Genomic DNA, 13,532 nt, shown 5'->3' on the forward strand with positions numbered 1-13,532 from the left:
AAACCCTTTAAACAAGATAGCACTCAAGGGCATCTGTGTGGAGTGAATCACATTTTTTTCCCCTTCTTTTCTTTCTCATTTTGATATGGTTATTTCACTGTTATTCTGTATCTATTATCTGTTTGTCTGTCCATCTCTATCTATTTATCTACAGATAAACCTAGAGTTATCTGACTGGATCAATATACATCTATTTTCTTCCATCAAAAGATAAATCAATATAATTAAGTATGAATGTTGTTGTTCTTTTAGTCCCTAAGTCGTGTCTGACTCTTTTGTGACCCCATGGACTGAAGCCCATCAGGATCCTCTGTCCACAGGATTTCCCAAGCAAGAATATCAGAGTGGGTTGCTATTTCTTTCTCCAGGGGATCTTCCTGACCCAGGGATTGAACCCGTGTCTCCTGAATTGGCAGGCGGATTCTTTACCACTGAGCCACCAGGGAAGCCATAAATATGAATACATATTTATATAAAATCTTATGGTCATATATAATGTAATGCATGTGAAACACAAGAAATTCCCACCAAAACTGAATCAAGAAAAATACTTTGAATAGACCAATCACTAAAAGTGAAAAAAAGCAAAATTCTCCATTTTCATAATGCACTCTGTGGCCACTAAAACGTAGTTTATACTGGAAACAACACCTAGTACCCAAGAACAGACCACATATCTGTGCAATTAAAAGGACATTTTATTTTCATCTTTTCACATGTACAAATAAGATAATGATTTATATTCAAAGTTGAGATGAAGCTCTGGAATAGAGAGGTTTATGATATATTTTGCTTTTCAGGTGTTTTCCCCTACCCTAAAAGCAACTTCATTCAATGGTTTTCCCTAACTCATAGTATGAAATATGAATTTCTTAATTTTGTAAAAATTTATTCTTTTTACAACCACCAGTAAGTCTGTTGGCAAATTCCATCCTACTTCTTTAAAACAATATTTACTTAAGAATATGAAAAGTCTAGGTACCATATAATATTCATTTTGATACTTAGAGGAATTTATAAATTAAAACAGAGAAGAACTAATAGTGATTTTAATCCTCTAATTCTCATTTACTTCTTTTCCATTATTTCTCTGTAACATTTTCTTTGGTTCTCCCCTTCAATGCACATTTCATTAAACTTCCTATTCTCCCAGTACCTCATATTGAGTGATGATTCCATTTGGATCCAAAGGTTCTTTCCAGTTCAGGAAAATCTTATTTTCAAAAGAGGTTCCTTGAAGAGAATTGACTGGTACAGGGCCAGGCACTACATATAAATACATTATTGGTTATAAGGATCCTTATATCAGAAACATAAAAAAGTAAACATGTAAGCTGGATAAACAGGTTAAAAGTAAATAAAATAAATAAAAATGTGTCCCTAAGAAAAGAAGCTGTATGACAAGCTTTTACTATGTGGGAATACATATGAATTTAAAATAAATCTCTAAGCTTCTAATGCAGATTATGTACAACTGCAAAGTTATTTTTATTCAACAGAATTTTCTATCACCTCAGAGAGCTAAATAGTGTAGTCTAGTTCTCTCTGTTGTATCCCTCTAATAATGTGAAGGCTCATTTGTAATTTGTTTCAAGAACAGAGCTTGCCCTGAAAGATTTCCCTGAATGATTTTTTGAAGATTATTATAAGCCCCTAAAGTATCTCTATAAACAATGTTCATAAAATAATAAGTAATAATAATAATTAATGCTCCTTAGACTCAAAAGCCAAACCATACGGTACTGAATTAACATGCTCATTAATAGTCAGTCTTTCATAGCTACATTTATTACATTTCTATAATTTAAAAAAAAGAGCATTATTGCAATGTATAAAAACCTCTTTTAGATGAATAGGTTCAAAATTGTTGCTTCAGTCTTTTAAATGAAATTCCCTTTTTCAAAGCAAAGAATCAAACCACTTTACAACATCAGACTTCTTTAGAACTCAACAATCAGCATAACTAGTTTTGAAGTGTCCCCAGGTATGACAAGACGTGAGAAACCATTCCAGGCCTTATTTGCAAATGTCATATAACTGACAATACCCGGTGGCAACAATGAATGATGTGTCAGCTTCTATTGACAAAATACAAAATCCTTTACTATTGTGTTTTTCCTTTTATGTATTTTATTTAAAGATTTAGTTGCTATTTATTTACATAAATATCCAGCATTTTTGTTCCCTTAATGTTTAAAAATATATCCTATCCATCCTACTTTGCTTGAAAGTATGCTTTCTTTTGAAAATATCAACCCAGTTTTTTAATTAATATTTTTCCTTAACCTAACGTTTCAGTGAAACGTTACACATGAAACTTCACACATGACATTATCTAGAAATGTAGTTTCAGAGTCTACAGCAATTTTGTGAGGATGGAAATAAATTAAAAATCACTGGATCAAAGGAAATGCATTGCAATGTGGCCAGCAGCATCAAGAAATTCTGAATGATATGTCAAAGGAGTAAGATTTATTTCAATCCAGAAGGAGACAATGAATGATGTTATGACCTCTGGGACAGCCATCATAATTTGGCACATTAATAATGAATTCAGAAGGAAAAAACCCACAGTAAACAGAAAAGATGCCGGGACTAAACTCTACAAGATATGTTTATGCATCTAATAACCGAGGGCTTGGGGGAAAGTTAACCAAAGGCATCCACTCCTGTTCACTCCCAGGGCTACTACCGGCACATGCTATGCAGTTATCAAGGTAGAGGGGCTGCGATGGCCCCTGTGTGTAATCTGTGGCATCTGCTGAGGCTACCAAGGGCATCAGTTTGTTCTGCAAGAGAATATCTATTGTTTCTATTCCACCCAAATGAAATAAGCTTACAACTGTACCTTAAGGGAAAGCTTTTATTCATCTTTTCCCACCTCTCATAGAGGGTGGCTATTGGGAGGAGGTGGAGGGAAAGCCCCAGTTCATGAGTAAATGTTTATTTGATGGTATTATAATTACTATAGGCATTCACCAAACATGATTTGACAACAACAACAACAACAACAACAAAACGAAATGGCATGGATGTGTCAAATTGTTCACAAATAGGGATCATTTTAAATGTTAGTAAATTCTGCATTGAACAGAGAACAGTAGAATTAGAAAGTAGCCTTCCCAGAATTGGTGTATTTTTCTGCTCTTCTTATACATGTACTACTCTGTCAACGGGATTCACTTCATACATTTACGGAAAAGTTTGTGAGAAGATGATTGCCGAGAGTGTTCTAATTACTGCCCTTGTACTGGGGCCAGTATGGTGAATGAGAGCAAGAATTACACAGAGGGGAACACACACATGAAACATGTAGGGAAAGGAGTGTGGGCACAGAGTACGTTCAATAATTTCTACATTTGAAGGAAGATAGTTCTACATACAAAAAACATCTATATGTACACATGATCTGTGCAAATACAACATGAAGTTACTAAGACCATCACCACTGCAGTCTTTATATTGCAGGAACTGTCACCTCACATTTCCACATCAACAACTTTTAATGGAAACAGAATGCTGACTTTTATTCCCCTGCTTGTAATTTATTTGGGAGCTGCTTCAGCTAAAAAAAATTTTTTCACATAAGAAAATCCTTTAAAATGTAATTCTCAAAGTGGAAGAGAGGAGAATGAAATGTGAGTGGGGTAGGCTAATATTAAATAAGCATAACAGCCTTTAAAATATAATAAATACACATTAAAAGAAAGCTTTCTATTAGCCAAAAAATATTCCCAAACCAGGTTTTCCTGCAGGGTTAACTTAACAATATTGATTTTTATGAATGCAAGAATAAAAAATGAAAACAAAATCTCATACAAAAAATTCTACCTATGCATTAAAAAAAGCATACAATAAATTAAATATAACTTCTACTTTAGGGTTCTGGTGGGAAATCATTCTAGCTTTGCTCTCATGATTTATGGATGTCCCCAGAATTCTATTCATGAAATTATATTCTTTAACTAGATGACTGAAAATTTATTATTTTTCTATGTATATGGGGCAGCAATAATTTAGTAAGACTGACTTAATTAGATCATCACAACCCATCCATCTTCCAACAATAGATTGTGATTTAGATATTCTGTGCCCCCAATTCAGGAACATTGAAACACATCAAATACCCTATGTAGAAACTGGAGCTCTGATCTGAAGACTGAATTATTTGCAAATACTTCATAGAAAGCTTGAACTTCATCTAGTCTTACATATAAAGCAAAACTTAAAAAAAAAAAAAAAACTTTATAGCAGAAGGAATTACTTTGCAACTCTACTACCATGAAATAATAATATACAACTCAATATCATTACAAATAATAAAAACATTCTTCAAAAGAGGTTAAAAGGAGGGTAAAAAATAATATTGAAATTAGGCTAAATAGTTCCATTTTACTTTTACAAAAATTTTTTTAGATAAAATAAATAGAATAGTCATGAGTTTGATCAACTTTAGGACATAACTTAAATTTCCATGGCAATTCTCTTCTCAACTAGTAATCTAGTCATATATGTATAAAAAATAAATTAAAAAATTGAATGCAATATGAAAAAGGAATGTAAAAGCCTTACAGCATTCTTTGGTTTGTGGAAAGAAAAGCAGACTAAAAACTCAAACCAAATAATACCATCAAAATAAATTATATTTTTAGAGAATGACTAAGTGAAGTGAAGTGTCAGTTGCTTAGTCATGTCCAATTCTTTGCGACCCCATGGACTGACTGTAGCCTGCAAGGATCCTCTGTCCATGGAATTCTCCAGGCAAGAATACTGGAGTGGGCTGCTATTTCATTCTCCAGGGGATCTTCCCCACTCAGGGATCTAACCCAGGTCTCCCACATCTCAGGCAGATTCCTTACTCTCTGAACACCCAGGGAAGTCCCTATGACTGACTAAAGAAGCATAAAACTTGTATAACGGAGACTTAATATCAATTAAGAAAATATATGTTTTTTTCACTTTTAAGTGTAGGCAATAAAACATGTGAGTACATTCTTTTTACTTAACTCAGAAGTTATAAAATATATAGTCTACAATGAATAGGTGAGACCTAATCAAACTTAAAACCTTTTGTACAGCAAAGGAAACCATCAGCAAAACTAATTGATAGCTTGGAGAATGGACGAAAGTATTTGCAAACAATGCAAATGGCAAGGGGTTAATGTCCAAATATACAAACAGCCTGTACAACTGAATGTCAAAAAAACCAAACAACCCAGTCAGGAAATGGGCAGAAGACCTAAACAGACATTCTGCTGAAGAGGACATACCGATGACCAACTGGCACATGACATGATGCTCAGCATCCTAATTATGAGAGAAATGCAAATCAAACCCAAAAGGATGTATCACCTCACATGTGTCAGAATGGCCATCAGCAAAAGTTTACAAATACTAAATCTTGGCAAGGATGTGAAGAAAAGGGAATCCTCACACACTGTTGGTGGGAATGTAAACTGGTGTAGCCACTATGGAGAACAATATGGAGGTTCCTTAAAAAACTAAAAATAGAACAATCACATGATACAGCAATCTCACTTCTCGTTATATATCCAGAAAAGACAAAACTCTAATTCAGAGATGCATGGATCCCAAGGTTCATAGCAGCACTATTTACAGTAGCCAAGATATGGAAACAAACTCAAGTACCCTTCAATAGACAACTGGCTTAAGGAAAGTGAGTGAGTGCTCAGTCGTGTCTGACTCTTTGCGATCCCAGGGACTGTAGCCCACCAGGCTCCTCTGTCCATGGAATTCTCCAGGCAAGAATACTGGAGTGGGTAGACATTCCCTTCTCAAAGAGATCTTTCTGACCCAGAGATTGAACCCGCATCTCCTGCGGCTCTTCCATCTGCAGGTGAATTCTTTACCACTGATTCATCTGACTTAAGCAGGTGTGATATAAACATACACATACACACGTAAATATACGTACAACGAAATATTACTCAATCATAAAAAGAATGAAATATTGTCATTTATAGCAACATGGATGGATTTATAGAATACTTCAATTAGTGAAGTCAGACACAGAAAGACATATACTATATGGTATCACTTACATGTGGAATCTAAAAACAGCACAAATGAATCTATATACAAACAGAAAGAGACTTAGTTATTAAAGGGGAGATGGAGGGAGGGAGAGACAAAGTAAGAGTATGGGATTAATGGGTACAGAGTACTATACATAAAATAGATAAGCAGCAAGAATCTACTGCATAGCACAGGGAATTATATTCAGTATTTTACTATGAACTGGCTCCAAACTGGGAAACGAAAATGTTAAGGCTATATATTGTCACCCTGCTTATTTAAATTATATGCAGAGTGCATCATGTGAAAAACTGGGCTGGATGAAGTGCAAGCTGGAATCAAGTTTGCAGGGAGAAATATCAATAACCTCAGATATGCAGATGGCACCACCTTTATGGCAGAAAGCAAAGAGGAACTAAAGTGCCTCTTGATGAAAGTGAAAGAGGAGAGTGAAAAACTTGGCTTCAAACTCAACATTCAAAAAATGAACATCATGGAATCTGTCCCATCACTTCATGGCATATAGACAGGGAAACAATGGAAACAATGACAGACTATTTTCTTGGGCTCCAAAATCACCACAGATGGTGACTGCAACCATGAAATTAGAAGACACTTGCTCCTTGGAAGGAAAGTTATAACCAACCTAGACAGCATATTAAAAAGCAGAGATATTACTTTGCCAACAAAAGACCGTCTAGTCAAAGCTATGGTTTTTCCAGTAGTCATGTATGGATGTGAGAGTTGGGCCATAAAGAAAGCTGAGTGCTGAAGAATTGATGCTTTTAAACTGTGGTGTTGGAGAAGACTCTTGAGAGTCCCTCGGAAAGCAAGGATATCCAACCAGTCAATCATAAAGGAAAATCAGTCCTGGATATTCATTGGAAGGACTGATGCTGAAGCTGAAACTCCAATACTTTGGCCACGTGATATGAAGAACGGAATCTTTGGAAAAGACCCTGATGCTGGGAAAGATTGAAGGCAGGAAGAGAAGGGGACGACAGAGGATGAGATGGTAGGATGACATCACCAACTCAATGGACATGAGTTTGAGCAAGCTCCTGGAATTAGTGATGGACAGGAAAACGTGGCGTGCTGCAGTCCATGGGATCACAAAGAGCTGGACATGATTGAGCGACCGAACTGATCTTTAACTATGCTCTAGGGCATCTTCCTGAGCCAGGCAATGAACCCTGGTCTCCCACATTGCAGGCAAATTTTTTACCATCTGAGCTATCAGGGAAGCTACCAAATAAAATATAATGGAATATAATGTTAAAAAACAATCTGAATCACATTGCTGTACACCTGAAACTAACAAAATATGGTAAACAAACTTTACTTAATCTCTAGTGTAATCAGACATAGTATTATTGCACTTCATGAAATGAGATAGACATTTTTTCAGAGCTTTTGAATCCATGCTTAGACTTCCCATTTTGATTCTCTACCTATGAAACAGCTACACTCAACCATTCTTTCTTTCATAAGCATATGTGTTGTATGTTGTTGTGGGGGAGGCAATACAAATGTTTATGTGTTTATATGTTAGAAGAGGGTTTGTTCTTTATAATATAGTTAATGTTTTGATTAAGTGCAAGTTCAAACATGAATCTGTGAATTATTTCAGGTGAATCTGTTCTATTATTTCAAAAATGACAAAAGCACATTTATCATGAATAAGTCTTTGAAATTCTAGGAATATGTATAATTTTAGGACAAGATTGTTTCCTTGAAAATCTGAGTGAGCTAAATGAAGTTTAAAGGCTTTTGCTTCCCTTTATTTCAACAAAAACAGCAAAACAATACAAGATCATTTTCATTTTTCAGAGTGAAAATGTTTAAAGTGATAAGGAGAATTTCTAGAAATTTTGGTATTATTGACCTATTTTATGGCAATCTCATACTTGCAGGCATCAAAATATACATCTGAGACTAAAGTTCAGAATCTGGGGAAATTGGGAACACGAGGGTATGAAATACATCCTGTTTTCTGAAACCCAAATAAAAATGTAGCCATCCTAACAAGCTATTCAAGGAACATTTTAGAACAGGATGGACCCTTAGAGATCATCTAATTTAAACTTTTCATATAGAGCCGAGAAGTAGAGAATTAGAGGGGTGAAAGGACTTACTAAGGTTACATGTGTTATTTGAGCCAGGATTGAAAACTCACGTTCCTGACTCCCAATTCAGGTTTGCCTCAATTCACTATATAGCATACTTTTTTTCCTTCTTGCATACTTTCATTCATAAAAGGAAGGTTTGAAAATGAAATGTCTTACTTTGGAAGCATATAGTGTTATTATTATATTGCTTTTGTCTAAGATACATTTTTTAAAATAGAAAATTGTATTCATATTCACATTAATGACATGCTATAGTATAAGTGTGTATAATTCATAACATTAATATAAATGTTTCTTCCTAGTATTTAATAATTTAGAAGTAATACACACAGAAGTTGGGCAAATTATAATTCAATTATTTGGGTGGTAATAAATAAAAGTTGATAGCTTGCCAATATCTGATACAGACCTTTATTCAGACTTAAATATATAAACTTTGACTTTCTTTTATATTTATAATTAAATAAAACTATCTAAAAATGAATATAACAGGTAAACAATATTGCTTTCAAATCTAAAGGAAATGAAAACTATTACTATTGGTCTGTAAAATGCAAAAAACTAAATTTTTAGTTAAGGGTATTTCCCCAATAGGTAATTGATATGGTCCCACGAACAATAAAAATTATTTTTGAACATTTAATATAATCTATATTTAGACTTTTGGTACAGTTGCCAATTTTCTAACACCGTATAAAGACAAAACAGTAAAGGAAGAGTTCATCTAGTATTTGATGCTACTGTGAAGAATATTAAGGTTTTTGTTTAAGACCAACTATTTTCAAAGTTAACCCTGTTAAGAGTATTTAGCAGATTTTAGGATTCACTTCAATTTTGGGAACTCTAGGCAAAACTGTAAGAGCATGCATAATCCTGTGATATAGTCTCCCCTTTAAAAAGTAAAGAAGTATGACCATACCATCCTCATCAGTTTGAATAATCGTCTCTTCACTCTCCTTCCTGCCTTCTGGATTTGTTAGGATCATCTTGAGGCTGACATTTGTATAAGGTGGCAGATGGTTCACAACATGCTGAGGGGCTTTGGGGTCCATGTCCAAGCAGTCTGCCTTGCTCTCATTGTGACCACGGAAGTAATGGTAGCAGATAGTGACGTTAAAAGTGTGGCACCGAGTGATGTTGTAACCCAAGGATTCCCAGTCCACAGCGATGCGTCTTGCTTGTATTTCAGCAATCTTTAAAGTCTTTGGGGTTCGCATAGGTTCTGAAAAATTAATCAGATATGCAGATAGCTGTCAGCTTTACCATGAATCATCTTGAAAAAGTATAACACTGCACATAACACAACATGTGTGAACCTAGGAAAGTTGGAAAGTCATTGTTTATTGTTTCTTTATTTACTCATGATCTTATTTTATTTGGGGGGCCACGCCATGTGGCACATGGAATCTTAGGTCCCCAACCAAGGGTTGAACCTGTTGAACCTGTCACCCCTGCAGTGGAAGAGCAGAGTTTTAACTTTGACCACCAGGGAAGTTCCTCATGATTTTGTTCTTGAAGGTTTCTTTCAGGGGTTATGATTTACCAATGCAAAAAGAAAAGGAAAAAAATGTAAAAGGTCCATAGTCCGTAGTTCTCAGGAACATGGTAGAAAAATAAAAACCTGAAAATGTGGCCATGACGCTTTTATAGTTGTTTCTATTGTTACTGCCCTGTTCCCCATCTTTTGTCATTATTGAGCAAGTGAATTAGCTAATACATCATAATGGATAAGAGTCAACATGTTCTGCTCTATGATTTATCATGTCACCAAGCTATGCTGTATACTAATTAGTCTAATTGTATCACTAAACTACCATTTACAAGAATGACGCAGATATTAATTAACATTATTTCAGTAATGATGTTGTTCATCAAAGCAGAAAAATATCTGAGAAAAATTGCAAGAACACATGTGGATATTCACACTGTCATCTATCCTTTTTGATCTCTTTTTGTCTTTCTCTAGGAAACACTCAGGTTTGACAATCCATAGAGTGTCACCCAAACCAAACTGGGAGGTGAATTTCCATTCAACTGGAAAATTCTGGCAGAGCTAAACACTCTGAAGACTTGAGTCCATCCATCACTGCTTCCCAAGTGTATACTTTTCTCATGCAAGACTAACTTTAATCGTCTAACTTAATAAAAATAATTGCTCTATGAAAGTCATGGCCATGGCAAAGTCTACATACTAAACAAACAAATACACAGCAAAACTTTAATACATTGATTTGACAAAGAGATCAAAGTCAAGGTGAAGGTCACGGCTTTGTTGGTGCCTCTGTTAACTCATTAGGGATTGTTAGTTAGTGCTCTTGCAAAATAGAAATGAGTAGGAAAAAAGCAAAGAAAAATAATAAAAAATCCAAAAAGTCCAACATGAGTGTTTTTATAAATTTTCATTTTTTAAGATTAAAATCTTAGTTGTGTAAAAATAATCAGCATAGTGCACAGATGGCAAGCCTAAATTACACTCTGGTGGCCATTTAATTTAAAACCATAAGACTATATATATATATACATATACACATATATATATACACACAAATATATATATAAACTTTTGATAGAATTCAAAGTTTAGGATTTAAATTCTGTCTGCTGATCTTCTGACTGTTTACAATATCCAGTCTCCCTATTTTATCACTTTTGCTTCAGTGTTTCTCTTTAGCATGTTAAATAGGCTAGAACAAAGACGTGGTTTTTAATCATTAAAAAAAAAGTCTCTTTATATGTCTACCGCTATGTTACCGTTTTTCCTGCCAGGCACAAGAGTGAGATGATGACACTTTCATTTCCATCTAGTTAGACTGAAAACACAGTCTTTGGCACCACTGTCCACAAACTGGCCAGGCACTCATACATAGGATCATCCAAAATTTCCCAGATAAATTGTGATATTGTTGTAACAATCACATGAAACTGAATGACCCTGTTGCAGTTAGTCCATAGTTTATTTGAAAAGTATACAGAATGAAAAGTAAGATTTTTCCAGAAAATACCTGGCATATATAATGAAAATATCTCATACAGCAATAAGAGATAATACCAATAAGTATTTATTTCTCAGTTTTAATTTTTTAGGTCTAGTAGCTATATACTTTTTTTTCATATACCGCTCATTTTGAATCTGACATTTTATCCTTTACAAATTTCTCTTTCTCCAAGTGATCACTCACTCTCACACACCTTTTCATTTTATTTCACTATTCAATTTGCCCTTACCCTGCATTCCAATACAACTTTAAAAGACTAAGAAAAGCATAAGAGAAGTTGAAGAAGATACAAATGAAGGATATTCAATGCTCATGGATTGGAAAAATCAATATTGCTAAAATGGCCATACTACCAAAGTGATCTACAGAGTCAATTTTCACCTCTATCAAAATTCCAATGGCATTTTTTTTTCAAAAAAATAAAACAAATAATACTAAAATTTGTATGGGGCCACACTCACACACACAAACCCAAATAGCCAAAGCAATCTTGAGAAAGAACAAAGCTGGAGGCAACATGATCCCTGATTTCAAACTATATTACAAAGTTATAACAATTAAAACAGTATGATACTTGTATTAAAACAGAAACATAAATCAAAGAAACACAATAGAGAGCATAGAAATATATGCATACATATCTGGTCAACTAACTTATGACAAAGGAGTCAAGAATATACAATGGAGAAAGAACTATCTCTTCATTAAATGATGTTGGGAAAATTAGATAGTCATATGCAAAAGAATGAAACACAACCACTCTTTTATGCCATATTCAAAAATTAATCAAAATGAACTAAATATATGACAGTAAGACCTGAAACCATAAAACTTTTAGGAAAAAATCATAGGCAGTAAGCTTTTTGACACAGGTTCTGGGCAATGATTTTTTTGAATCTGACACCAAAAACAAAGGCAACAAAAGCAAAAAAAAAGTGAGACTACATCAAACTTAAAAAACTGAAAAAGTAACCACCTCAGGGGAAGAAATTATTCGCAAATCATATATCTGATAAGTAGTTAACATCCAAAATACATAAATAACTCCTATAATTCAAAAGATAAAAAAAAAATGATTAAAAAATAGCCAGAACATCCAAATAGATATTTTCCAAAGAAGACATTCAGATGGTCAACATGTACATGAAACCATGTTCAATATCATTAATCATCAGGGAGATACAAACCAAAAGTACAATAAGATATCACCTCATATGTATCAGAATGGCTGTTATCAAAAAGACAAGAAATAGGAAGTGTTGCTGAGGATGTTGACAACAGGGACGCATTGTGCACTGTTGGGAGTGTAAATTGGTGCAGCCACTATAGAAAATAGCATTAAAGTTCCTCAAACAATTAAAAATAGAACTACCAAATGATTTAGCAATTCCAATTCTGGGTATGTACCTGAAGAAAATAAAAACATTAACTCAAAAAGATATATGCATCCCCATGTTCAGTGCAGCTATCTTACAAGGAAACAACTCAAGTATCCATCATGGGATGAATATGTAAAGAAAATATATTTCCTATATATTTATGCATATATATGCAAATATGCATGTGTATAATAGAACACTACTAAGCCACGAAAAAGAACGAAACCTTGGCTTTTGCAACAACATGGATAGATTTCCAGGGTATTATGCTAAGTGAAATAAATCAGACAGCAAAAAACAAATACCACATAATGTCTCTAACATGTGCGGTCTTAAAAATAAAAATGAAAAATAACTCCCCCAAAAGATCATAGATTAGTTACAGAGAACAGATTGACATTTGCCAAAAGCAGTGGATGAGGTGTCAGAGAAATGAGTTAAAGGGGTATAAATATATTAAAAAATACAATGAAATAAAACTTTAAAAGGAATCTGTTTTACAGATGTATGACACAACTTCTTTGGTAGGAGAGGAAGAAATTTTTACCTAACTAACTTTGGCAATGAGTAGAAACTATAAGGCCAATAAACGCCACCCCCCATCAAAACAAAGAACAAAAAACAAAAAAAGCAGATAATCATAGGAATGGTTTAAAGGTTACACAAGACTTTAGGGTGTAGTCATCATAGAGAGACCATGTTTCTGAACAGCCAATTTAGATGCATATATGCATCCTTTTTAAAAAAGAAAGAAATAATAAAGTGTATATATGAGTATGAAAAAAGTAGACATGCAAAATGGTAAAAAAAAAAAAAGCTACTTAATACGTCATAGACTAAAATTTTCCTGTTATATTACTGACTACATATTAACATTTTTCCCCCAAGATAATCATAAAATAATTTTAAAAATTAATTTCTCTATTTATAAACTTAAATATCTACAAAAATAAATAGGAATTTCCTTCTCCTAACTAATCTCATTATATCCA

At 33.9% G+C, this 13,532-nt stretch overlaps 1 protein-coding gene across 6 annotated transcripts in view; it reads right to left on the reverse strand.

Annotated features, from left to right (window-relative positions):
- The window catches only part of PTPRK (protein tyrosine phosphatase receptor type K), a 612,566-nt gene that overhangs the window by 118,580 nt on the left and 480,454 nt on the right, over positions 1–13,532 (reverse strand). For all 6 annotated transcript variants that reach the window (XM_070795548.1, XM_070795550.1, XM_070795547.1 and 3 more), the window contains exons 8-9: positions 9,085–9,387; positions 1,157–1,266 (exon numbers count right to left, since the gene is read on the reverse strand). In XM_070795548.1, coding sequence (XP_070651649.1) covers positions 1,157–1,266; positions 9,085–9,387 — 413 coding nt within the window. The remainder of the gene's footprint in view (positions 1–1,156; positions 1,267–9,084; positions 9,388–13,532) is intronic.

The sequence above is a fragment of the Bos indicus genome, chromosome 9 (assembly GCF_029378745.1).
Source record: "Bos indicus isolate NIAB-ARS_2022 breed Sahiwal x Tharparkar chromosome 9, NIAB-ARS_B.indTharparkar_mat_pri_1.0, whole genome shotgun sequence".
NCBI classification, from domain to species: domain Eukaryota; kingdom Metazoa; phylum Chordata; class Mammalia; order Artiodactyla; family Bovidae; genus Bos; species Bos indicus.